This window comes from Apium graveolens, chromosome 8 (genome assembly GCF_009905375.1).
Source record: "Apium graveolens cultivar Ventura chromosome 8, ASM990537v1, whole genome shotgun sequence".
Taxonomy (NCBI): Eukaryota; Viridiplantae; Streptophyta; class Magnoliopsida; order Apiales; family Apiaceae; genus Apium; species Apium graveolens.
Window position 1 is genome coordinate 6,848,399 of NC_133654.1, and position 24,901 is coordinate 6,873,299.

The 24,901-nt window shown below is 35.5% G+C and overlaps 1 protein-coding gene across 2 annotated transcripts; it reads left to right on the forward strand.

Moving 5' to 3' along the window:
* Positions 1-1,127: 1,127 nt before the first annotated feature.
* On the forward strand, positions 1,128-7,660 carry LOC141678417 (uncharacterized). Of its 2 annotated transcripts, XM_074484731.1 has the most exons (4): positions 1,153-1,375; positions 2,052-2,385; positions 2,579-2,746; positions 6,524-7,660. In XM_074484731.1, exons 2-4 carry the CDS (start codon positions 2,125-2,127, stop codon positions 7,298-7,300), a joined length of 1,206 nt encoding a protein of 401 aa, XP_074340832.1. In that variant the 5' UTR covers positions 1,153-1,375; positions 2,052-2,124; the 3' UTR covers positions 7,301-7,660. The 2 variants fall into 2 exon arrangements, with proteins under 2 accessions (XP_074340831.1, XP_074340832.1); XM_074484730.1 differs by having other exon boundaries at positions 1,128-2,385.
* The last annotated feature ends 17,241 nt before the right edge of the window (positions 7,661-24,901 follow it).

Sequence of the window (24,901 nt, forward strand, 5' to 3'; positions counted from 1 at the left end):
GTATCCCCAAAAGTCAAAGGGTGATACGCATTTCTGACATGCGTATCTTCATTTTAATTTTTTTTTTTATTTTTTTAAACATTTTTTTACACAAATTACCCGTTTATTAAATGTGTATTAGCAGACCTGGCAAAATGGGTTTGTATCCGAAAAATCGAACAGAAATCTATGGATCCGAGATCCGATTCGAGATCCGAATTATATAATCTGATAATTATCTGAAAACCAAATTAAACCGATCCGAAAATTACCCGAACCGAAAATTTAACCGAAAATGATCCGAAATACTAGATCCGATTATAAATTTGAACCGAACAAAACCGATTCATATAATATTTGAACCGAATATAATCCGAAATAAGCAAACTTCATACTTAAATGTATTTTATATTAGTGATAATTTAATTATTTAATTATAAATTAATGTAAAAGTACATTATATTATATTAAAAGTACTATATTTAATAAAAAGATATTTTTTAAGTCTCAAAACATGAAAAAAATAAATAAGTTATGATCCGAAATATCCGAACCGAATTTAATCTGAACCGAATTTTATCCGATTTTTATTCGAATTTCATCCGCTTTTGATCCGAATTAGACCCGAACCGAATCACATTCGACCCGATCCGAATGACCTCCAATTATATCATAATCCGAAAGTGGAACCGATCCGAAATAGATCCGATCTGGTTATCCGATTTGCCAGATCTATGTATTAGTGATACCTAACTTAAAAATGCGTTTTAAAGAGGTATTTTTGACCAAAATTTTTAAAAAATATATTCTTATCACAAAATTTAAAAAAGAAGAAGATATTTTTTTTATTTTTTCGTAAATGGGCAAAAGGGTAGGTCTTAGAGCAACTCCAACTCAAGCCCAAGTGCTACGTTGGAGAGCGTGCCGCGGATCCCTTTTCCTTTTACAGCGCTGAAGCATGTTGAGTGAGTTGGTCAGACCCGAGTAGTTGGACTGGCCAACTCTTTACTTTATCTGCAAACATGTGCCCATCCAATTATTTATCATTTCATACAAATTATTATAATAAAGAAAACTAATTGGATCATTAATAGCTATTTAAAATGATGTACAAAATAGATAAAAAATAAATAAGTGGGACCATTGAGAAGTGGACTTGGGCTGTGCTGCGTTGGAGGAAGTTGGACGATTCTGCTTTGGCTTATGTAGCATGTAAAAAGGTCCCAAAGGAGTGGGACCTGGGCTTTTGCACCGGAGATGGTCTCAGGGTTTCTGTCATAAAAAACAGTGAAGCCATACTAGTCATCATATGGAATGAATGAGGAGATGAACAACCAGAAGAAAATGAGATCCACAACTACAAATGATCAACAAGAAGGTGGAGAAGACATATTAAGTAAGCTTCCTGATGACCTCATTCATCACATTCTTCGATTTTTGGATGTGCAATTAGCAGTTCAAACCAGCGTTCTCTCGAAACGATGGAAGCTTTTATGGACTACTCTCCCTTTTCTCAACTTTACCATTTACGCCACTACCGATTTTAAGTATATTTATAAATTATTAGATAAACGGAACCATGATTCTAAACTACTTAAGTTTCGGATTTCCCCTATTCGAAGTTTTAGTGACAGAGTTATGAATCATGCTATTATATATGCAATTTCATACGCAATTTCGCACCATGTTCAGGAACTAAATGTTGATTTCTCCCGGTATCCATATTATGATTTTATATTGTCGAGATTGAGTTCTTCTACTATTAAGAAACTTGAATTGAGTTTATACTATGATGAAGAAGCGTTGGTATGGAAATGTTGGAAATTACCTGCTTTGACTAGTCTAAAATTGGTTCGTCCTTTTTGTGACGGTTTCGCCAAGTTACCTGAATCATATTTTACTTGCTTGCCTTATTTAAAAACTCTGTCACTTGATGGTTTCGAGTTACCCAAATCTATTTGCTTGCCTACTTTAACAACTCTAAATCTGTATGGTGTTGAGTTTACTGATAATGTGAGTGAGTTCTTCCGTGCACTGGTCAACTTACGGAATCTCACCTTGCTTTTCCGAAGAGGCGTTTGTGCTCATTTTGTCGTAGATTGTCCCCAATTGGTGAACTTTGAAATTCAGAACTACACATGTCCTATGGAACAGAGTAATGATCCTTGTAAGAATCACAAGGTCATAGTTCTGGCGCCCAATATCCGTAACTTTACTTCTGTTAACTTCTGTCCTGTTACATTTGGAGTTACCAAGTTGGAGAGGGTGAATATAAGATTTGAGGATTTTGATGAGGAAACTGTTGCAGAAGAAAAGGGGACTAGAAAGTATTGTCTCTTAATTACTGATATGTTTTGGGGACTTCGTGGTGCAAAGATTCTTACCCTTGACTTAAAAACCATTGAGGTAATTTGTAGTACTAATCATCAGCTCTTTAACTTCTCAGATTTAGTTTTCTGTTTTACAAGTAAGGTCAGAAGTGAATTGATATTGGCAGTGTGTTTAAAGTAACATGGATTCTTTGTTATTGCTTGTTGATATCAAGATCTGATTTCAGTTCAGGCCCCTAATTCATCATTTTTGTATTCTTATTTCCTAGGCACTTTCTTATCTTTTAAACATTCTTGTCAATTCTCCTTCTCCGTTCTTTAAATTGGAATATGTGAAAGTACCGCATGGATATAATGTATCAAGGATGTCCACCAACCTCAAAAACTACTTACTTGGTTCCTCCCCTAAAGCAGCTATTGTCACTACATTGCCACAGGTACGTAATTATTTTTTTTCTCTTCTGTTGTAAGCAAAAACTGTGTAAGTTGCATTCTTTGATGTCCCTAAATTGTGGTCACATAATTTTTCTATAAACTTTGAATGCCTTTATTTTCCTACAACTATAAATAATGTGTCCCAGTGTCTAATACAAAAATTTATCATCAAGAATATAGTAATCTGGCTAATACTGAATAATATGTAAATTCCCATCTGCAAAAATATGTGCTTATGCAACTAGTCTATGGTTACTTCCAAAGATATGTTCAAGTTAAAATAATTGTCAGAGATTATAATCCGGCATTATCATGGAAGATGATAGGATTTTAGCTTCCAAGTGAATGTGATGTAGACTATCTGACAAAACGTGAAATATGTAATATGTAGGCATATATTGCAACCTTGCTGCTAGTTCATGTTCATAAAGTAATGATTTACAAACAATTTAGTTACCATACTTGTTAAGGCGTAAAGGCGGGGCTAGGCGCTAGTGCACCGCCTAACTGCCTTGGCGGTGAGGCGCTCGCATAGGCGACCATTAGACGGACTATACTTTTGGCTATATATATTTTTTTTTGTACACATATATTTATATATTATAATAAAATAGAATACTATAGTTATACTACTGAAGTATTGTACACAAATTACAGACAAATGGATTTACTATGTATATGTGTGTGTGGGTGTGGGTGTTTGTTAAGATTATAAGAATAATAACTTGATAATAATACTGAATCAATTCTTATGTAGGAGATGATTCGTTCTCCTTTTTCCTCTTTAGATTGTTGTAGATGAGGGTTTACCGGTTAGTTTTGACGGACATAATGTTTACAACACAATATAGGTCTATTATAACTCAAATATGGATGAATCTGGTCAAAAGTTATTTGGGCATGGTTGACTTGAAACTAGGAGAAAATAAGACGGACTATGCGGAAATAAGACGGAATTAGGCGAAAATAAGACGGAATTAGGCGGAAATGAGACGGAATTAGGCGGACTAGGCGGACTTAGGCGGACCTAGGCGTCCCTAGGCGTCGCCTATCCCTTAAAAACCAAGGCGGGTCGGACGCCTAGGCGACGCCTTGACAACTAGGTTAGTTACTGCATGCTAATTTACACTTTTTAAGTATACATATTTTTAAGCATTCATAAAGTAATTTACACTAGCGTCTCTAATCAACCTCATTTAATACGTCTGTTATTATATTTTAAGCATAAACTTTTTTCTAAGTAATAATATAAATTTAAAACACACTTTCTAAATTCATATTTGAATATTTTCCTAACTTTTAAACATAAATTTTTAAGGAAAAAATAATTAACATATTAAGAAAATGATCTTCAGATATCTAACTCATTTTTTAAGCAAAACATACTTCGATTAAAAATTTATCATTTTTTAATAATCTCATAGTTTTATTAATTCTGAAAAAATAGCAATATTGAATAATATCATGGACTAGTAGTATATATAGAAAATAATTGGACAAGCTTTGTTCTAGAAGAAATAAATGAATATAAGTTATATTATATATTTGTAATAAAAACTTTAGCGTTTAAAGAATAGAGAAAGACAATAATAACCGCAATGATCACGAAGCGTCATAATAGTCATATTAGATTTTTAGTACGAGTAATATTAGTGCTGCAAGTGAACAGAGCCGTTCGTGAACAAAATTGGATCGTTTAAGTGAACTCGACTCGGCTCGTTTTTCTAAACGAGCCGGTTTTGAACATGAAAATGAGCTCGGATGAGTAAACGAGCCGATCCGAGCTTTTTGTCTGTTCATCTCAGACTCGGCTCGTTTAGATTGGACTCGGCTCGAATTCGATAACTCGACTCGGATAAAGTTTAAATATGTTACCAATAATAAATTATTACTAATCACTTAAATATTTTTATTTGTGCATTTTTTCATCATTTATTAATATTTTAATTATTTCAGAATTTTTTTTTATTTTTTTTAAATTTAACAAATAGTTTTTTTGTAAGGAAACCATTAAACATTGTTATCATGATATATTCATCTCCAATTCTTCACATAACTAGGCACTAGGCATTAACCGGCGTTATAGCATTAACCGGCGTTATCTGCTCTTTAAACTGCTCTTTAAACTGCAATTGCTATTTTTATAAACACCATTAAATAACTTGTAATTTACATAAACCAAATTTAAGTAAATATCAAAACATAATAAAATTCCGACATTGACCGTTTAAAAAATAATGTACAATTTGCTAGAGTTACGAATGTCTAAATAATTCAAAACAAAATTGGATATATTTCTAAAACTCGTCCTGAAAAAATAGAACAATACTCCCTCCGCCCCCCTCAATTCTTTACATTGGGGGACGGGGGCTCGACAGACACTTTAATGCTCTTATTAAACTGTGTTACTCTGACTCGGCTAGAAGTGTCCGCCATGGACACGTGTCCAGGTATCAGACTCGACAACATTTTAAAAAATATACATGTTTTTGGCTTAAAATAAGTGTCCGGGTCCGAGTGTCCATGTCCAAGTGTCGAGTGTGCGACACAAGTACTCGGAGATAAAATGAAGAGTTCGAGTAATATAGTTATTAAATGTAATTGCATAATTTTTATACAAAAAAAGAGAATTTAAAAATATATTCTGGAACTATACTTTATAGTTGCCTTAAAATGCGTGTCAAACATGTGAAAAAAATGTAAAAAAATAAGGGTGATGGAGGTAGTATAGATTAAGAAACAATTGTAGAGTGTGAGTGTGCTTATATAACTGTAAGATAAGACAAGTATTTGATCTCGATATAACTTGTAAAATTATAAGGTTGGTTGATTGAAAAAAATATGCAAAATATTTGTGGATAACTCGATTCGGCTCAAGCTCGGCTCAGCTCGGTTTTTCGTGAACAAACTCGTGTTCGGCTCGTTTAATGAGCCGAGCTTGAACATCACTTTCGGCTCGGTTATTAAACTCGGATCGACTCTGCTCATTTTAAAAACAAATTCAGCTCGGCTCAGCGCTGTTTGTTTGCAGCTCTAATTAGTATTGATAAAGTAGAGTCGCTCGGACAATAGCCTTACTACACTAGTACAATTCAAAAGCTTTTAAGTAATAATGCAGTAATTAATGCTTAAACATAACGCAGGGCTGTTGTTAGCATTACCCATAAATAATATACCATAAAGATATATTTGTAATTCTTGAACTTCAGTGATCCGAATTTTTTTTTTGTGAAAGTATTTTTTAAAAATATTGTCTTTCTTTGGACCTTAACAATGGATTTTAATTCAATATTCGTTACGTATTTAGTGACTTTCAGGGTGTTGAATGTCCAAGTAACTAAAGTTCTTTGTTTGAAAGTTCTTGTTTTATGTGAAGTTCTATTGTGTACATATACATATACATGTGCAAGTACAAGTAATTTCAAACATTTAGGAAGATGAAGAAAAAGATTAGTTGGGCTAGTTTAGGGAGGGGGATGAGAATTTGAGTTGAAGGGCAGTTCACCTATTAATGTATTATAACTATTTTAATTAACCTATCAACTATTCAAGGGGACTCGGTTTGCTGGGGTCTGGCTCTTCTTGACTCAATTCTACAACTTGATAAGTACAAGTCATGTTGAATATTCCTGTTGCTCTAGTAATGATAAGCACAATAGCGAGTCCTGAACTAAATTTTAGACCTAACTTTTTGTTAAAGTTCAATGTATTATTTAAAGATACATTTGCTTCTAATAAATTATATTAAGTATTAATCAACAGCATTTCTGATTTTTCAGAAAACCATGATTCCTCATACCGAGGCAGTTTCTCTGACAGCTCATACAATGGTGCTACAAAAGCCCTTGGAGGCTCCGACCAAGGTGTTAGATGGTTTTGAAAATATGCAAAAAGCATCGTGTGTTAACACCTTGGACATGGGGGTGCAAGAAGAGGACTTGGTGAAGAATTCTGTAGTAAATGCAGACAGGGGTACAGAAATCGGTGTTCCAGTTCAAGGGATAGGCAATGATCAGGTGAGGTCTCCTAGGGGTGATGGTGATGTTGTGTTTTGGCAAGGCTATCCGGTTAACTCTGAGTTTGTTTCTCTACTTGATCGGATCATGAATAAGTACCCGGAAACCTTTGAGATCTTTACCACCACAAACAAGAAGTTGTCCACAATGAAGCTGAATATGTTGGCCAACTCTGTAAGTGTCTTTACCAAAATCTCAATGACTCAGGTTGATACTGACATGATTGCTGAGCACAGGATTGTATTTGATGCATTGCACAAACTGGGATTCAACATAAGTTGGCTTGTCAACCGTCTCAACTACATAGAACAGCTCCAAGTTTCACAACCCATACTTTCTGAGCTGCATGCAATTGATTGTCGTATTGAGCATGCCAAAGATAAATTACAAAAGTTACAGATTCAGATTGATGATACCAAGACTGAATTGCAAGATCTACATACTCTTCGCACTGAGAAGATGCAACAGATTCAAAAAACTCTTGGAACTACAAGCCTTGTTGTTGGCTACATTGGAGATGATATATTGTCTGATCCCTGATTTTCACGGGATCGATTGTATGTTTGAGAGTTGTTTGGATTCTGTAGTGTCCTTTCTGGTGTCTGTTCTGTAGTCCTTAAGTCCCCTGGTACTTCTATGGTATCTGCATTAATATGTTCCTTAATCCTGAAGCAACTCGTACTTTATGGGATCATGGTTACTTATGTAGTATTGATCTGTTCTGCGAGCAGGGAAGTGTTTATATGCATTGTTAGGATCTTGTAGGATGTTCTTACCTGGGTCTTTATATAAGATTTTCCTAGAAAATCTTACTATAAGTTCCAGGCCACTTCATATTGTAATGATTCAATTACTTTTCAGGCCGCTTCATGCAATTTCCTCCATGCCTTGGGTCTCACACATTTGTGCTCTCTAGTCAATAACTTGATTACTAGTACTTGGTGCCACTTTAAGAGCTTAGAACCACCATCCTCAGAACAATGCCACATGTTTTGCGGACAATTGGAGATGGAACCTTGATTCTTTGTCGTTTTTAGCCTTTTTTTTACGATGGGGGTAGCATTAATTGGTAGATCCAATGGTTTTTATGTTCTCTCTTTCACATGATGTCCTCCTAAAAACTAAGGAGCATCAATACAAATACAAATTTCATAATATGTTTTCCTCTTCACGTGCTTTCATCCCTCTTTAAAACTCGGAACAAGGTGCTTAACATCCGGATTATAGGTGTAACCATTAATATCTTGAATGAGCAGTGAACCTAGATCATCTTTAGAACCCTAAAAAATGGAGACTTTGTGGTTGATATAATAATCCCATATGATAAACTACAAAAATTACAAGTTCTTTTTGATGATACAAAATCTGTCTTTGTGCTGAGAAATGCAACAGATTCAGGAAGCTTTTGGAACTATGGGAACAAACCTTGTTGTTGTCTACATTTGAGATGGTGATATATTATCGGCTCCCTGATTGTCAGGGCTTTGTTTTATGTCCGGGAGTTGTTTGATTCCATAGTTACTCTTTTTGGTGTTTGTTCTGTAGTCCTAAAGTCCCCTGGTACTTTTTATCATAGCTATCGATCTGGTACGAATATGTTCCTTCATCCTAAAGTCACTCGTACCTTCATGTATAAGAGCATACACACCCGTTTATTTCATCAATCAATGATATTAATTACTATTTATCCAAAATCAACCTTTTCATATATTTTGTATACCTATGGAACTCCAACAATTTGTCATTTACCAATAAAAAATACATAATATTACTTTATAATAGCATAATAACCCGTGCGAGGTACGTGTCATTTTCTAGAGTTTTTTTTATGCATCATGCAATTATAATATTCTTAGAACAACTCTAACACTATCCTTATATAGGTTCTTAAGTCAAATTTTGAAAAAAATGGAGATAAAATTTCTTTTCAACAAGCTCCAAGTCTCCCTCTATAACATTAGGAGGTTCGAAAGCTTCCTCCCTTTTAGAAGTGAATACCCCCTCAACTATTATTATATTATATTTTTTTTACCCGTCTATTTAACATTGTTGACGGAGGAATTTGGGAACAACAAAAACTGAGGTTCGTAGCCGGAAACAAGATCTGTGATGGCTGTTCTTCGTCGGAAACATGAACAGTAATTGATGGATCCGATGAACAGTATTCGTCGGAAATGATGAACAGTGTTTGGTGGTGGTTATTGGTGGCTGAGATTGCTTAGGGTTAGTGGTGGCTTCTTTGCGCTCTCGCTTTTGACCCCTCACAATTTGCCTACGTACCCCTATTTATAGGGGATCAAGCCAATGTAGTTCTTGGGGAACAAGAAACCTAACGGGCTTAGATTTCTTGTCCCGAGGCCCAGTAGGAAACCTACTAGAAACCGTCTTCTACTAGCTTTAGGAATGTCCGCCGATGAGGCCCAACCACAAAGGCCCAAGGCTCGTCCGCGACTTCGAGACTTCACGGATAAGGCATCTCCCTGGCCAAGGATAACCCTCCGCTACCAGCTATTTCTCTAATCCGCGGACGCAGGTATAGCCGTGGTTCACCCCAAATGTTGGACGCATCCTCGTTCCCCGATAAGGAGCCCCTACCAGATTACAAGATAAGTGATCCCAAACTTTTAGGTGCAAAGTGCAGGATACTCCGGAGTCTCCCAATAAGGACACCCATTGACTACAGAGACAGAGCTCCCAAAGCACACACCATAATTTACCCCACATCCCCAATGAGGACACCCATTGACTACAGGAGAAGGTCTTCAATCATCAGGCATACCCCTGGAGGTCTCTGACCACAGACACCGCCTTTCTTGTAGATATGCTACAGGAAGGAGTTCTTCAATAGAGTACCTGCATCAAATAAGTTAGTAATAATAATCTCCATCTTCTTTGAATCTTCCCAAGAACTTGGCCAAGCAGTCATGTCGGAGTTTTCTCAAAGGTCTTCCCTTCATTCGGGGCGCGCCCTAAGGCTCACCATATGAGGAGATTCAATCAGGGAATGCTCCATATTTCCTTAATAACTGGGCGCGCCTTTCTACCATGCTGAGGGCGCCCCCCTTATATATGAGGTCCATTGACAACAACTCCTCCATCAGCCATCAAAATATAGGGCACGTCCTCCATGTACACATGGCGCGCCGACTTTCCTTTTTATAAGGAAGATAGCCCTACCTGTTCCTTAATTTTATGCATTTCTTCCTTAATTTTGATTACTTTATCAATCTCAGTCTGAATATGTTTATACCAATTTTTGGGCATAACAACTACCCCCCAAATTCCATATGTCATTGAAAATAGGATTGGAATTTTTTTCTTATCTTTATCAAAATCCGTATAAACAATCTTTTCAATACTATTTTACCGGGTGCGCCTTAAACAAGGCGTGCCTTTTTAAAGTTCCAAAATTTTCCATTAAATTATTAAGTTACTGTGATGATCACATAGGCGTGCCTTCAAGATGGCGCGTCCTAGAATTTTAAAAGGTTCGAAACGATCTCCCCTGTTCTTCGGGAATCGTGATTGACACGATTGATTTTGACAGTTGTCCTTTTAGCTTTAAATACAAGTCACAATAAGTCACTTTTTTTTACTTTTACTCTCTCCCCTTTTCACTTTCTCTTTCTCTCCAAAAACTTCAACTCCGGCGGTAATATTTTGCTCAGTATCGGCCTTCTTCATTACCATTCTCCAAATCTTTTCCGGTCAATTTCTTCTCCAATCGAAAAGGTATGAAAAACTTCTTGTATTTTTGAATTCCATCAAGTAAATCTCACTACATGTCATGCTACCTTTTCATCTTCCATTTCTTGAATGTACATGTTCTTGTATGTATCGGTGTATATATAAGTGCATATATCTGTGTTTGCCCATTCAGATCCTAAATCATAGGGTAAACAATTTCAAATTTGTGTTTTTGACAATTTCAACCGTTAATATCTTTATCCCATAGAAAATCATCACTTATAATCTGCACATAACCATATTTGTTTCTAGAGTCTGCCAACAGCTTATGGCGCGCCCTCGTAGACTTCTCTCAACAAATGAACCCAGGCTTTAGTTAGAGATGTACCCTTGGACGCGCCTCGTCCTTTAATAGGGCGTGCCTTATTTTAGTTAAATACATATCCCCTTAAATAGACTAGGATTTTTATAGCGCGCTTCCTCATGATAAAGCCCGCCTTTTGATAAGATAATTTTTAAGCCCATCCCTTTTATTGGGGCATGACATCTTTTCATTGCACGCCTCTCATTGCTCTTTATTTTTCCTTCTTACTTTCTGAACTGGACACGCCTTCAAACTTTCTTGATTTTCTTGACAGCTGAAAAACGAGGGCGCGTCCTCTCCTTTCCACCCATTCAAGGACTTCCTTACCAATTTGGGAATCTACTCGCCTCCAATCACCGACTGCGACCCTCAGCCTCCAAACGCCCACCATACTCCCGAGTTTCTGAATCAGGTGGCGCGCCTTATTCAAGATTTCAAAAAAGGTACCCTAATGGCCGATTCCTCAAACAGTTCTTCTATGGACGATGTCCCTCTGTCTCGTAGACATGGGAAACAAAAGCTAATCCAAAAAGAGAGATCCCAATCCCTACCAATATAGAACTAGATGATGATGACTGGTTAGAGAGCTTGAATGCTGATAGATAGAGGGGTGTTGAAATTGGTATCAATGTGGGGGCTGGACCATCTAAGGTCTCTTATAGGGCTATTTCTCCAAGTCCTTCTCCACAGCAATCTCAGGGCGCGCCCTTCTCCCAATAATCAGAGGGCGCGTCTGAAGAAAACACCTCGCCTCTCCGTGATGAGAGCCACTTTTTTGATGAGGACACCCTCCAATTCTCTACTTCTCCTGATCCTTCTCCCATCCCTTTTCAACACTGGGAAGTTTCTGACAGCGAGTTGGACTTCGATTGGAATAAATATGAGCCATGTACTGAAGCTGTGAAAAAACGTTTTAGGAAGGAGCTCGGGAAGCTATTATGTGTTGGACTCCCCTCAGCTTGCTCAGATGAATAGTTAGGGTGGCTCATGGAATATTACGATATGGAAGGTATATGGGCGCGCCCTCTAAGTATGATGCGGCCCCATATTTTCAATTATGGACAGAATTTTAAGATTCCTAGAATGGTGACTAGCCCTAAACTTGTTTCACTTGAAGTGGGCGCGCCTATGCACCCCTTTCTTAGGGAGGTAATCGAGCTTTATGATGTAGCTCCGCTTTAATTTCCCCTAACAGCTATAAATTTGTCCTCGCCCTGTTCATCCTTTATACTGATTTAGGTTTTCCCCAGCACAATGGCCGAGGTGAGTCACTTTTTTAGTCTGAGGAAATCTGACCATGGTTATTATTACTTAGTGGCTCAGTACAACAAAAAAGGGTTTTCTTCCGGGAAACTCAGTCATGAAAAGGGATGGAAAGAAAACTTTTTCTATCTGTATGACATTCCAAGGATAAAGATTCGGTTAAACACATCTCCAAGTAAGGGTGCACCCTCTCTTTCATTTTTCATTTTCGTTTTCTGCTTAATTCTCATAACCCCCTTTCTCCTTTAGACAAACCCGTGATATAAGCTCTCGAAGGCGACCCCAAAAGGCGAGCTGAAGCCCTGCTCAGAGTATCTGCTGAGAAGTGAAATTTAAAAACTTTGGTTACCAGGACCAACCTTATGAGGGTTGGAATCCTTTCTGACCAGGTGGGGGGTGAGACGTAAGTTCATGAGATTTAGAAAAGGCTTTCCTATTTCTCGTGTCCTTGACCTAGATAGCAAAGAAGAAGCTGAAGAAGAAGACGAAGTAGAAGACAGCTCCTTTCAAGGCGAGGCCCCTTCAGGTTCGATTGTTTCATAGTTTAAAGGCGCGCATTCCATAATTGGCGCATCCTAATTTACTGATAAACCTTCCTGTTAGCTTTTATATTGGCATACTAGATTATTGATAGAAATTCCTGTTAATTTTGCTTGACAAACTTTCTGTTACTTAGGGCGCGCCTTTTACTCGAGGCTTAGCAAGTTACACATCTTTATCATTGCTATCTTTATCAATTGCCTTCGTTTACTGCTTTGTTCAGCACGCCTGATTGTCAAGTTTAACTGATATTTTCTATGTTTTATGCAGAAATGGCTCTTCCAAGGATTCCCAAGTCATTCGGGGCGCGCCCTGGCGATAAACCTAAGCCCAAGCCAAAGAGAGATGCTCCTACAGCGCATGCATCCATCCCTACTCCTACTCATGTCCCCCAAACTACTCCTGTCCTGAAAAGGCCAGTTATAGATCTAACAGAGAAGCAGGGCACGCCAAAAAGGCCCAGAACAGAGGGCGCGCCTTTAGGCTCATCTGCTGCTTTGAATTCCCTTGTCCCCATGGGTTCCCTTCATGTTACAGACGAAGAAGTGGAACAGTGGCAAGCCATGAACTTGGAAGAGGCCACCCGTGCTTCCATCAAGGCATCCTGCCAACTGTTCATCCACTCCACCCAAGTGGTGGACAAACTTCTTGAAGAGAAGGCGCGCCTTGAGAGGCTGTAGGGTGACAATAACATCTTGAAGAACACCCTTAAGGATAAAGATTTTCTTCATGCCAAAGATATCAAGGCCAAAGACTCTGAAATCTCCTTCCTCAAGGATGAGGTGGCTAATCTGACTTCCCAGCTGGAGATTGCCAATAAAAAAGGCTACCTCTCTCCACACTGAGCTTGGAGTAGCCAACCTGAGGATTGAGTATCTTGAGGAGCAGCAGAAGATGGGGTGGCCTGATGAGAAGAGGGACGTTACTGATGAAGCATTTTCCAACGGTTTTCACTTCTACAAGATTGATTTTGTGGCAATTGACCCTGATTACACTTTTAAGAAATTTGGGGAAGAAACTGTTGCTGAGATGGTGGAGTTTAAGAGGGAGCATGCCGCAGAGATCAAGGCGAGGAAAGTAGAGCTTGGATTAGAGGAAGATGATGAGGACGCGCCAACGAAGGAGATCTCTAAGGACGCGCCCGAAGCTGATCCTACCGTTCCTCTTCAGATCATTCCCCCAACAGATGAATCTCAGGGCGCGCCCTGATTTTTTCTCATGTTTAAACTGTGTTCGTACTTAAGCTTGAAATACTTTTGAGGAGCCAACCCTCTTTTGATGCTGTGCAAGGTTGTATGAATTATATTTTACTATGCTTTAACTTTTGCATCATGACATATCATATGGTTTTATATAATCTTGTCCCTTACAGCATGCATGTAAAAATTTGTTAAGGCGCCTCCACCTTTTAGGGCGCACCCTAGTTTTTTTGCTCTGATTCTTCTCTCAACCATTATATACCTCCATTGTTCAAAAATATGAGGCGCGTCCTTCCATGCCCTTATATCGCGTTCTTATAAATCTTTTTTGAAGTCAGATTGTGTGGCGTCTCTTACTGTAGGGCCCGCCCTTTATTATTTAGAGAACATTATTTAGCATGCTCGTGAGTACTTGTCTTTTTTCTGCAAGATTTTTAAGACGGTTTCTATGTCATATGGAATTTCTTACGAGAACATTTTAAAATCAGGGTGCGCCCTGTTTCTTTTCGCCATGCAAGTGCCAAGTACTCTTTTCTTTATCAATGATTCTTTTGCAATAATTTACTTAAGTACCAGACCAATGGCGCGCCTTGATCTGAAGGATTTTTCCTTAATCTATTCGATCAGTCGTACACTTTTATTTCTGTGTTATCAATTTGCTGTTTCATATATATATATATATATATATATTAGGCGCGTCTTTTTATGGATACGTACCATGGTACCTTGATTATGGATTAGTAATTCCTCAATTGGCCCCGCCTTATCATAGGGCGTGTCTCAGATTTTTTCTAAATGAAGTTTTTTACATGCCAAGCAAATAAAGCAATTTGAAGCAACTTTTTTTTTCTTTTATTGATAATGCGCTCTAGTGTACAAATCACACCAGTCCCATGGCTACTATGCTCTGTGGGGAATTTATTTGAAAATTTTATCATTCTGCTACTTCCAGGCTTCGTAGTCATGTATACTACTGTTAGTGTTTGTGCCCTAGAGACAAACTATGATGTTTTAGTTTAAGACATTAGGATTATTAATGTTTATGTTCTATCGATTATTCTATTTATAATTTATTAATTCTTAATTTACTGCGATATAAATGTTAGATTAATAAATGTCCTTGGAATATGATATGCAATTCTATATCTCTAAGTACGTGACTTAGATTTGAGATTATGAGAATAGTATCAATATTCCTAAAGGTCCCTAGTCGAGTATTATTATTAAGGGACAATAATAATGCATTAAGACTGATGTGTTTGTTGACTGATGATCACATCTCATTGATCATAGGTATAGTGATACTAAAGTAAAAAACAAAGGCAGATGTATATGTACATGGTGCTGGACAGACCCAATGTGAGATTCTACATGTATGTTGTGTCATACGTAATTCTCACAGTGATAATGACGTAATGGTCCTTAGACCTGAAGTCATTATATTTTTATACGAGAATTAATATACATTGATTCCATTAAAAGTTATCCTTGACCGGGTAATGATAAAAGTGGACATTGGGTATATTATGAATCATATGTGAAATATGAATGATCTAGATGGGATTTAACCCTCCTATTTTAGGAGTGATATTATTGGCCTCTTGTGTGAGCTAGAATATGAAATGCGTGACCACGCTCAAATGTTGATTTGATATGATAGTCTACTCATTGATCAAGGAAACTTGGATTAAACTATGATGAGGATGACACATTGCATGCCTCTAGTTTAATCTATAATATTTGGTTAAAGGTATGATATTACATTGTACATTATTCACGAAAGGTTTAATCGATCACCGATTTAATTATTATTACTTGGGTAGCAATGATGTATTACTAGATACCGCTCATTGTTTACGATTTTAAATTAGATTTAAAATTCGTTGCCAACGTAATAATAACCTATAGGGTCACACACAAAGAATGCTTGAAGGATTATTTAATTTAAATTGGATTTAAATTAAATTAAAGTAATTCGAATTATTTATAATATTAATTAAGTATGACTTAATTAATTAGATAAATATTGATATTCGAATTTACTAATATTAATTATGAAATTTATTTGTTAAATAATTAAGTGAGACTTAATTATAATAAAAATAGGATTTTCGAATTAATAATTACTCCTAATTAGTTAAGAGTTATAATTCATTTTTCTACTCTCTATATATATCTCTTGTGTGGCTGATTTTTATTATGAAAAAGACTTTTACTAAAACCCTAGCCACCAAGGGAGAAGATGGAGGGAGCGAGAAGAAACGAGTTTGTGCTAGTACACATCCAATCCTTGAGTTCAAGTATTCGTGTGGATAATGATAGAGCGTAGATCGCGAGAGCGGGATACGTTGTGATTGAACAAGCTTTGGATCTCCATTAGTCAACCAATTGGTAAAGCTTCTTAAGGTAAACAATCTGATCTACGAATTAAATATATGTTTTTTGCATGGATCCTGCGGTGGGTTTCGAAAATTCTGTTTTTTTACATTTTTAATTACTGTTTCCGTTGCGTTTATGTGCTCGAAACCATTCAATGGCATCAGAGCTACTTGCGAAAAGTGTTTAATTCGTTTATATGTTTACTGGTTTTATGATGATAGTATGTATATAATATTCCATGACTGTTATGTAACGCCCCCAAATCCGGGGTCAAGGGATTTGGTCGTCACTATAAAACCACAATCCAAATTAACCTGTTTAATCAATAAATAAATGCCAGCAGAAGATATTAGCATAATTAACCCCAAACTAATCCAAGATCTTTTAAGGTTACAGTTCTAGAAACAAGAATTCCAAATTCCACCAATAATTTTTCACTTTCTTTTAAAACTTTTTTTAACAAAATCCAATCCAATACTAACCCGCTAGTATAACTTCGAAAAGAAGTATACTAGGCCCAACTATAAAATAACACAATTATAATATAATATAATATAAATAACTTTATACAATAAAACTTACACTAGTTCGCAAACCCTGGATCAACCACCTTCCAAGAGCTTCTTCTTTGCTTCCTCGAATTTCGCAGCTAAACAGCGCAAGTTAATCCTCACTGGAGGTTAAATTTAAAAACAGGCAAGTATGAGCGGAAGAAATGCTCAGCAAGTTAATTATAACATATATAGGGTCTTTTGATATAAAACCAACATCTGCAATAACGCAGAACATTTAAAATCATAATTGTTGAATCATAAAATTTTAGTTGAGGAAACCCATAATTGATTCCTTAATTGTATTCAAAACCATTTTGATATTTTTGAGCGAAATGCTTCAGCAATACTTTGAATTTTGACGAGAATAAAACTCATAAAACAGTGTTTACGGAAATATCGTAAACCACAATAACACGAAACAATGATTATGGATTGAATCACAAACTTTACTCGAACTCTTGAAATTAATACTTATTTTGTTGTCATATCAAATTAGATATCAATACGAACTTTGATGCTAACAACATTCCATACTGAAGTCAACACCAATCATCTGTACTAATACCACCTTTGATATTTAGCAACAAACTAAGTATCCATAAAATCAGAAACTAAATCAAAACCACAATTCACTTTTAATCCAAAACAGAATCAGTACTTTTAATCCAAAACAGAATCAGTTGATAAATCATTTATTCTATGATTATCAAAACAATTTAGAAACCAATAATTTAGATTGGAACCAATAATATTTCATGATTTTTTCGATGATCAGTCGCGAAACAGCACCGGTATCCCGCAGCCATACCGTAAATATAGGTACTACCCATATCCCGAAGACATACGGTACCTATAGGGCGCCCGGAAAGGCATAACTAGCCTTGAAATATATTACAGATGGACCGATATCTTGATCACCTACGCTATAACCAGTAACCATTCCAATCTTAAAAACCTTTTTATTGAAAAAGGAGCCGACTCAATCGACATCCTAAATAATTTTATTCCCCCATTCACTTGGGCAGGAATACTCGCAACAAAATCACTTTCTCAAATCCAAAACATTTATAAATCCGATAATTGGATAAGTAAAATCACTTGACTATTCTGAACATAGAATATCAGATGGTACTTGCATAAATAGAATCATTTAATAATTAAATAATAGGGCTCGAACACCAGAATTTTTTTTTATAAAAATTATCGAGCCTGGAAAATAATTTAAAATAATATTTTTAAGCTCGAACTATTTTTCGGGATTTTAAATCAAAAATAAATAATTAAATCTAATTATTAAATCAATTAAAATTAATTAATAACTAATTAAATTAATTAATCAATTAATATTTAAATTAATTGATTAATTAAATAATTAATTATCAACTAAAATTAATTAATTAAATAATTTGGATTTATTTTTAAATTAAAATAAATTTTCAGAATTAAAATAATAATTTTCAAAATAAAAATGAATTTTTAGAAATTAAAAATAGGATTTTTGAGTTAAAATAAAACAGAAAATGCCGAAACAGGAATTAAGGGACAACAGAACCGGAAAACAGATCGAAAGGCGGCTGGGGAACAAGGGTGACCGGAGTTCGGGATGAACTCGGCCGGAATCTGGGAAATGAACCCTGAAAACGGTGAGTCCTTTCCGGTTCCGGCAAGCCCCAAAACCGGTCTGAAATACATGGCTTTTGAACAGAATAAATCTAGAATCGACTCAGCAATTCATACAAATCCATAACAGAAATAAACGATCAAGATTTCAACCAATCCGGTCAAAACACGGCCAAAATCCGACGAGCTTCGAACCATCTCCGGCCAACTCGATTCTCATCAATTTAACAATAGAACGAACAGAATAATAGTGTAAATCGATTGCAAATAACATGGAGAAGCTAATTATCACATCAAAATCATTCAAATCTAATTCAATCAAAAACCCCCAAATCGGGGTATGAACCCTAAAATATGAATTTGAAAATTACCAATCGTTTAAACGATTTGATTGCTGAAATAGGCAGAACAGATCAAGGGCTTCACAACGGTTACAAATACTTGTGATTTGGTGTTAAATAACACCTTCAAAATTGTCTTTGATTTTCAGAATTCTTCAAGAACACCAAGAACACATATTCAAATAATTTTCAGAAAATCAAACCTTGTTTCCTATATGATACTGAACTCTATTTTTGAAGTATAATATATGAAATTGACCAGAAAAACATGCTCTACAACATGAAATCATCAAAACACTCAGATAATAACGTTTGCAACAATTCATATTTTATTCACTAAATAATTCGAATTAAAATAATTAAATAAGAAAATAACCTTAATTTCTGGGCAAAAACTGATGATTGATTCAGGAAGAGGATTTCGAGAGCTTCGTTTTGATATACTGCACGCCCGAATCGGAGTTTGATAACGCCTTCGTTCGTACGATTGATTTTCAGGAACGTATCGGTTTTCTAGGGTTTTCTCTGTATTTACGGTATTTTTACTGGTTGCAAATGAATAAACGAAATAAGAAATAGGCTATTTATATTTACGGAATATTGGATCGTTCTGGATCATTTTGGATCGTTAAATTAGTTGCTTAGTCGCTAAGTAACTATAAATTGATCCAAAAATGGATTACTTAGCCGATAAGTAACTATAAAACGATACAATTTAATACTAGAATTGGATAATCATCAAAACCGAGCTTTTCATAAAACACAATATATGAAAATAATGTAAAAATATCCCGTCTCTCGAGAATACGGGTTTTATTGATTTATCAAAATAACTATCGTATCGAAAATCTTGCGCCGGGCCACGCACGGGTCAAATCGTAATCCGGATCGAAAAAGTCAAAACACGGAAATTGTCCGGAATTACCATATTAGGTTAGAAAGGAGTTTTCGAAAGAGTTTCGGGTTGTAAAAACGCAAAAACGGTTGAAGTTGGACGATTCCCCGCTTTATAAAATAGTTTTGTAATTATTCAGAAAATGATTAATAAATACATAAATCATTATAAAATCATCTAACAGTCCAAAAATTACCAGAAAAATATCACAATTATCTAAATTTTATTCTGAGCACATAAAAATTAAAATACTCAAATAATATTACATATAAACACCCAAACATCAATACCAATTATCAGATAATACACCAAAATTCACATAAAATCACATAAACAATTCCAAATAATAATAATAATAATATTTGAAAATATGGGATATTACAGTTTTGTATGCGATTTTGTATGTTTTACATGTTATTATGTTTATATAGTGCGTATGTATATATATATATATTTTGAATATATGATATTCATGAGAGTTGTATAATCATATGATGCTTATATAATCTGTATATATAATGATATATACATGTTTTGTGTTTGTTCTTATTATAAGAATCGTATTTGATACGATTCTGAATCGGATGTAGCGGATTTGCTGAAATCTGGGTCTGGTGTCCGATTTTGGCAAATGAATATGCTATTTCATATGGAATCGAGTGTCTGAACAAAACTGATAGCTAAAGCTAGCATCGACTGATCTGTAAGGCGTTTGACATCGTTTAGACCCTGTAATCTGCGATTTAATGTTATCAGATTTAATTTCGAATTTTCTGATTTTTGCTATATTTGGTTTTTATGATTAGATCATGATGGGTATGATATGTTAAGAACATGATGGGTATGATATGTTAAGATCATATTATGTGTTTTAACATGTTCTTATGTGTTGGATGGTTATGGCTTAAGACCTTAGGATAATGGTTTTGGTTTTTTTAAATACGGCTTGCATGTCGTTTGATCTTGTAATTATTAAATCTCGAATGTAACTCGAGTTCTTATTGTAAGTACATTAGATTAGTTTTATTTTTCATTCGTGTAATGTACATGAAGACATGAAGATCAAAGAAGGGTAATCGCACATGGAGGCCATCCAAAGAAGCAATACAAGAAAGAAGACATGTAATAGTTAGCCTGTATTTATTTTTCACCTTAGATTGACCTAGATCTTTGTCATTAGCTTGATGAAGATCACATAGGATAAATCCATAACCAACCACGTTTATTTATTGTACTTTACATATATATGAGCATATGATGAATGTATGTGTAGAGTAGTTTAAAAAGATGCATGCTTAATTAGATTGAGGATGTATGTATTAGATACGACACCCATGCCATGCTTTTGAAACAAGATAAAATCTATAACGACTCAAGATTTTAAAATGAACAAACGATTATGAGATTCTCGTGTTTATGAAACACGGAATAAAATACAAATTTTCTTTATTTCTGACATGGGGCGATTTTGTCAAAAGCGAGTTCTTTGAACTTGTAAGGTTGTGGGTTTTAAGCGAGACCGTTGTGACTCCCTCACTACCTGGAAATCAAACCATTGAAAAATATTAATTTGAAGTATTTTATTCAAGGAAAAAATTGGGAATCTCTTTATGATGGGATCATGATCGTTTTAAAATTAACAAAACCCTAAAGTTAATATTAAGTTGATCAGATGCCTTCCAATGAGTCCAATGCGTAAACCCCTAGATCGACCAGGATTGGGTTCGCCAAAGCGAAGTACTCCTATCTATCGTGGGAGATGTGTTGAAGTATATTGATACTTTTGACTATTGGGTTTGACTTAACTAAGTTATCATAATAGGATTGTGAACTTAGAGGCATAGAGTTTGGCGAGATTTATTAGATAAATATGAACAAATGTTGTTCCACCAAGCTATCCAAGAGTTATATTGTTGATATAATTGACAAATGTTGTCTACCTAAATAATCATATTTTAGGAGAAAAGCCAAAGCTGACCTAACGCGTGGTGAAATATGGATTTTGGCTCACTAGAAAGGATATAGAAGATTTTTTTCTGAATTAATAGTTAGGGCTATTGATTTGATAAAAATAGTGGGAGATATATATTGTGAATATATATATATATATGAATAATCACTTGAACATAATTTAATGATCATCTGTAGACTAAGTCATTTTATGCATTTTAATATTTTAGATATCAAATGACAAATAACACAAATAACTTATCTATGTAATAGTCCCTGAGAAGGACAAGCTGGCATGAAATAATTTCCTCAATTGACACAGGAACTTGAGGATTGTCCTCAGGTTCAAGGATGTCACTCAAACCCCTCCCTTATTTCTTCTAGCTGAGAATGAAACATGTGCTGAACAAAATGCTTACCAGAAGCAAATTGATTATGCAACTGATGTTTCATGTCTCATGCTTGTAATTATGAGTGTTGAGCTTTAGAAGTAACAAGAGCATAATGATGCTTATGATATGATTGAGCACCTTCAAAGGATGTTTGAAGGATAGGCTCGTCAGAAAGATTTGAAAATAATAAGGCACCATACTTTTGCATTAATGGGAGAATGATATCCGGTTGAACCACATGTTCTAAAGATGATAGGTATATGTACCTTGATATTTGGGTTTCAAGAATAGTCTAGAGACTCAGCTTGATTTGATCAAACAATCTTTGAACGACTTATATTCTTAGTTTGTTAAGAACAAAAGGAATGAGATAGACTAAACACCCACTGAGTTGTTTAACATGTTTAGAACTGCTGAAAATAACACGGTAAAGGCATGAAGTATGTTCATATTGATGATGTACACATGGAATGCAAATGGGAAAGGAAAGTGGACAGGCAAGGTGAAGATTTGATCTTATTCGGTGCCAAAACATAGTCCAATCCCAAAGGGCTTTTGAAGCCTAATAGTGGTGTAGCTAAAGGAGATGATTGTCATTTCTGTGAAAATAACTGGATGAATGGAAGTTAAATTGTCGAGCTTATTTGAAAGATCTAAAGAAGAAGACTAGCAATGGTCAAGCTTCAGGTATAGGGTTAGAATTGGAGTAAAAGTTGTTGCTCTAGTTGAAGGAACTCTATACCTAATGTTGCCCATAAGGCGAGATTGAGAACTTGATAAATTGTTATTACGTGCCTGCCTTTAGCGGATACACTAAGTCAATTTCTTGTCAGGACAAGAAAGGTTTTCATTTTAATTAAATAAATAATAGTTTTTTATTCTATTTCAATGATAAGACTTATAATGTTGCACAATTAGTTAACAATTTATATGTTCTAAGTTGACTCAAATCAAACATTACCTCTAGCATTATCGTTAAGCCATATTAATGAGAAACACATTTCTAAGTTACATATAGATGAATACTTGGATAAGTTTGATTTTGAATCATACGGAAGATGTGAACTTTGTCGCATTGGCAAAATGACTAAAGCTTCTTTTACCTGATCAGGTGAAAAGGCCACCGAACGATTATGACTTATACATAATGATGTATGTGGTCGAATGTGTGTGATGGCAAGGGGGCTTATACTACTTCATAACATTTACTGATGATTTCAGTAGATATGGATATGTGGTTCTTATGAAGAACAAATCCGATTCTTTTGAAATGTTCAAAGAATATAAGGCCGAAGTAGAAAAGAAAACAAGGGAAAAGTATAAAAGTTTTACGATCAGATCGTGGAGGAGAATACTTAAACCTCAATTTCAAAAGTTTCTTGAAGGATTGTGATAGTGTATCATAACTTACTCTTTCTGGAACACCTCAATGGAATAAAGATTCTTAGAGGAGAAATCGTACCTTGTTGGACATAGTGCGACCGATGATGAGTCAAGCGGATCTTCCATTCAGTTTTTAAGGTTATGCTCTGGAAACGGCTGCATATACACTTAACCAAGTTTCGACTAAAGTGGTTCAAAATACTCCGTATGAGATATAAAGTGATAAATGTCAAAGCATGTCATTTATGAAAATTTGGGGACGTGAAGCGTTTGTAAAATGTTTAGCCTCTGACAAGCTTGGAGCAAAATTAGATAGATGTTATTTTGTGGGATACCCAAGTGAGACTAGGGTATAGTTTTTATAATCCTTCCGGGAATAAAGTGTTTGTTGCTCGGGCCGCTGTATTTCTTAGGGGAGAACTACTTTCTAAGAAAATCAGTGGGAGGATAATACATCTCGATGAAGATCGAGAACCATATGATAATATTGAACCAGAGTTGGAATAAGATCAGGATGTACATCAAAGATATTGAAAGTAATCATGTCCAAGAAACACAGGTTATTCGTAGATCTAGTAGGATTCATCATGAGCCCGGGAGAAATTATGATTTTCTTTTGACTCAAGATGGTGATATGATGCTTACGGATAATGATAAGCCTCTTACCTACCAAGATACTATGAACAGTTCAGACTCCAAGAGATGGCTAGAGGCCATGAAATCCGAGATGGAATCCATGTATCAAATTAAAGTACTGACTTTAGTTAATCCACTCGAAGGGGTAAAACCTATAGGGTGCAAGTGGGTTTTCAAGAAGAAAACTGACATGGATGGTAAAGTACAGACTTATAAGACGCGACTAGTGGCAAAAATGTTTCAAACAAATTCATGGTATAGACTATGATGAGACTTTTTCATCGGTTATTATGGTCAAGTCTATCAGGATTTTGTTAGCAATAGTTGCTTACTTTGACTATGAGATTTGGCAAATGGATGTCAAAACTGCTTTCTTAAATGGGAGCCTTGAACATGATGTATATATGATACAACCTGAGGGTTTTATCGATCCAAAGTTTGCTAAGGTAGTTTGTAAGTTGCTTCTATCTATTTATAGATTGAAGCAAGCCTCAAGGAGAATGAATATTCATTTTGATGAAATGGTCAAAGAGTTTGGTTTTATTCAAAATGAAGATTAACCATGTATTTACAAGAAGGTTAGTGGGAGCCATGTGCCATTCCTAATATTATATGTAGATGACATATAACAGATATAGAATGACATACCTTCTCTACAGGCTGTTAAGACTTAGGCGATGCTACCTATATATTAGGGATCAAGATCTATAAAGATAGATTAAAAAGATAAATCGACCTAGTCGGAGTACATACATTGATAAAGTATTACATCATTTTATGATGAAAGAGACAAAGAAAGGATATGTTTCGATGTGTCATGGGATAGTGATCTCAAAAGATAATTGCCCCCTAAATCATTAGATGATAAGGGCCATTTGAGAAAGTTCCAGATGCGTCAGCAATTAGATCTATAATGTGTACAATGATATGTATTTATC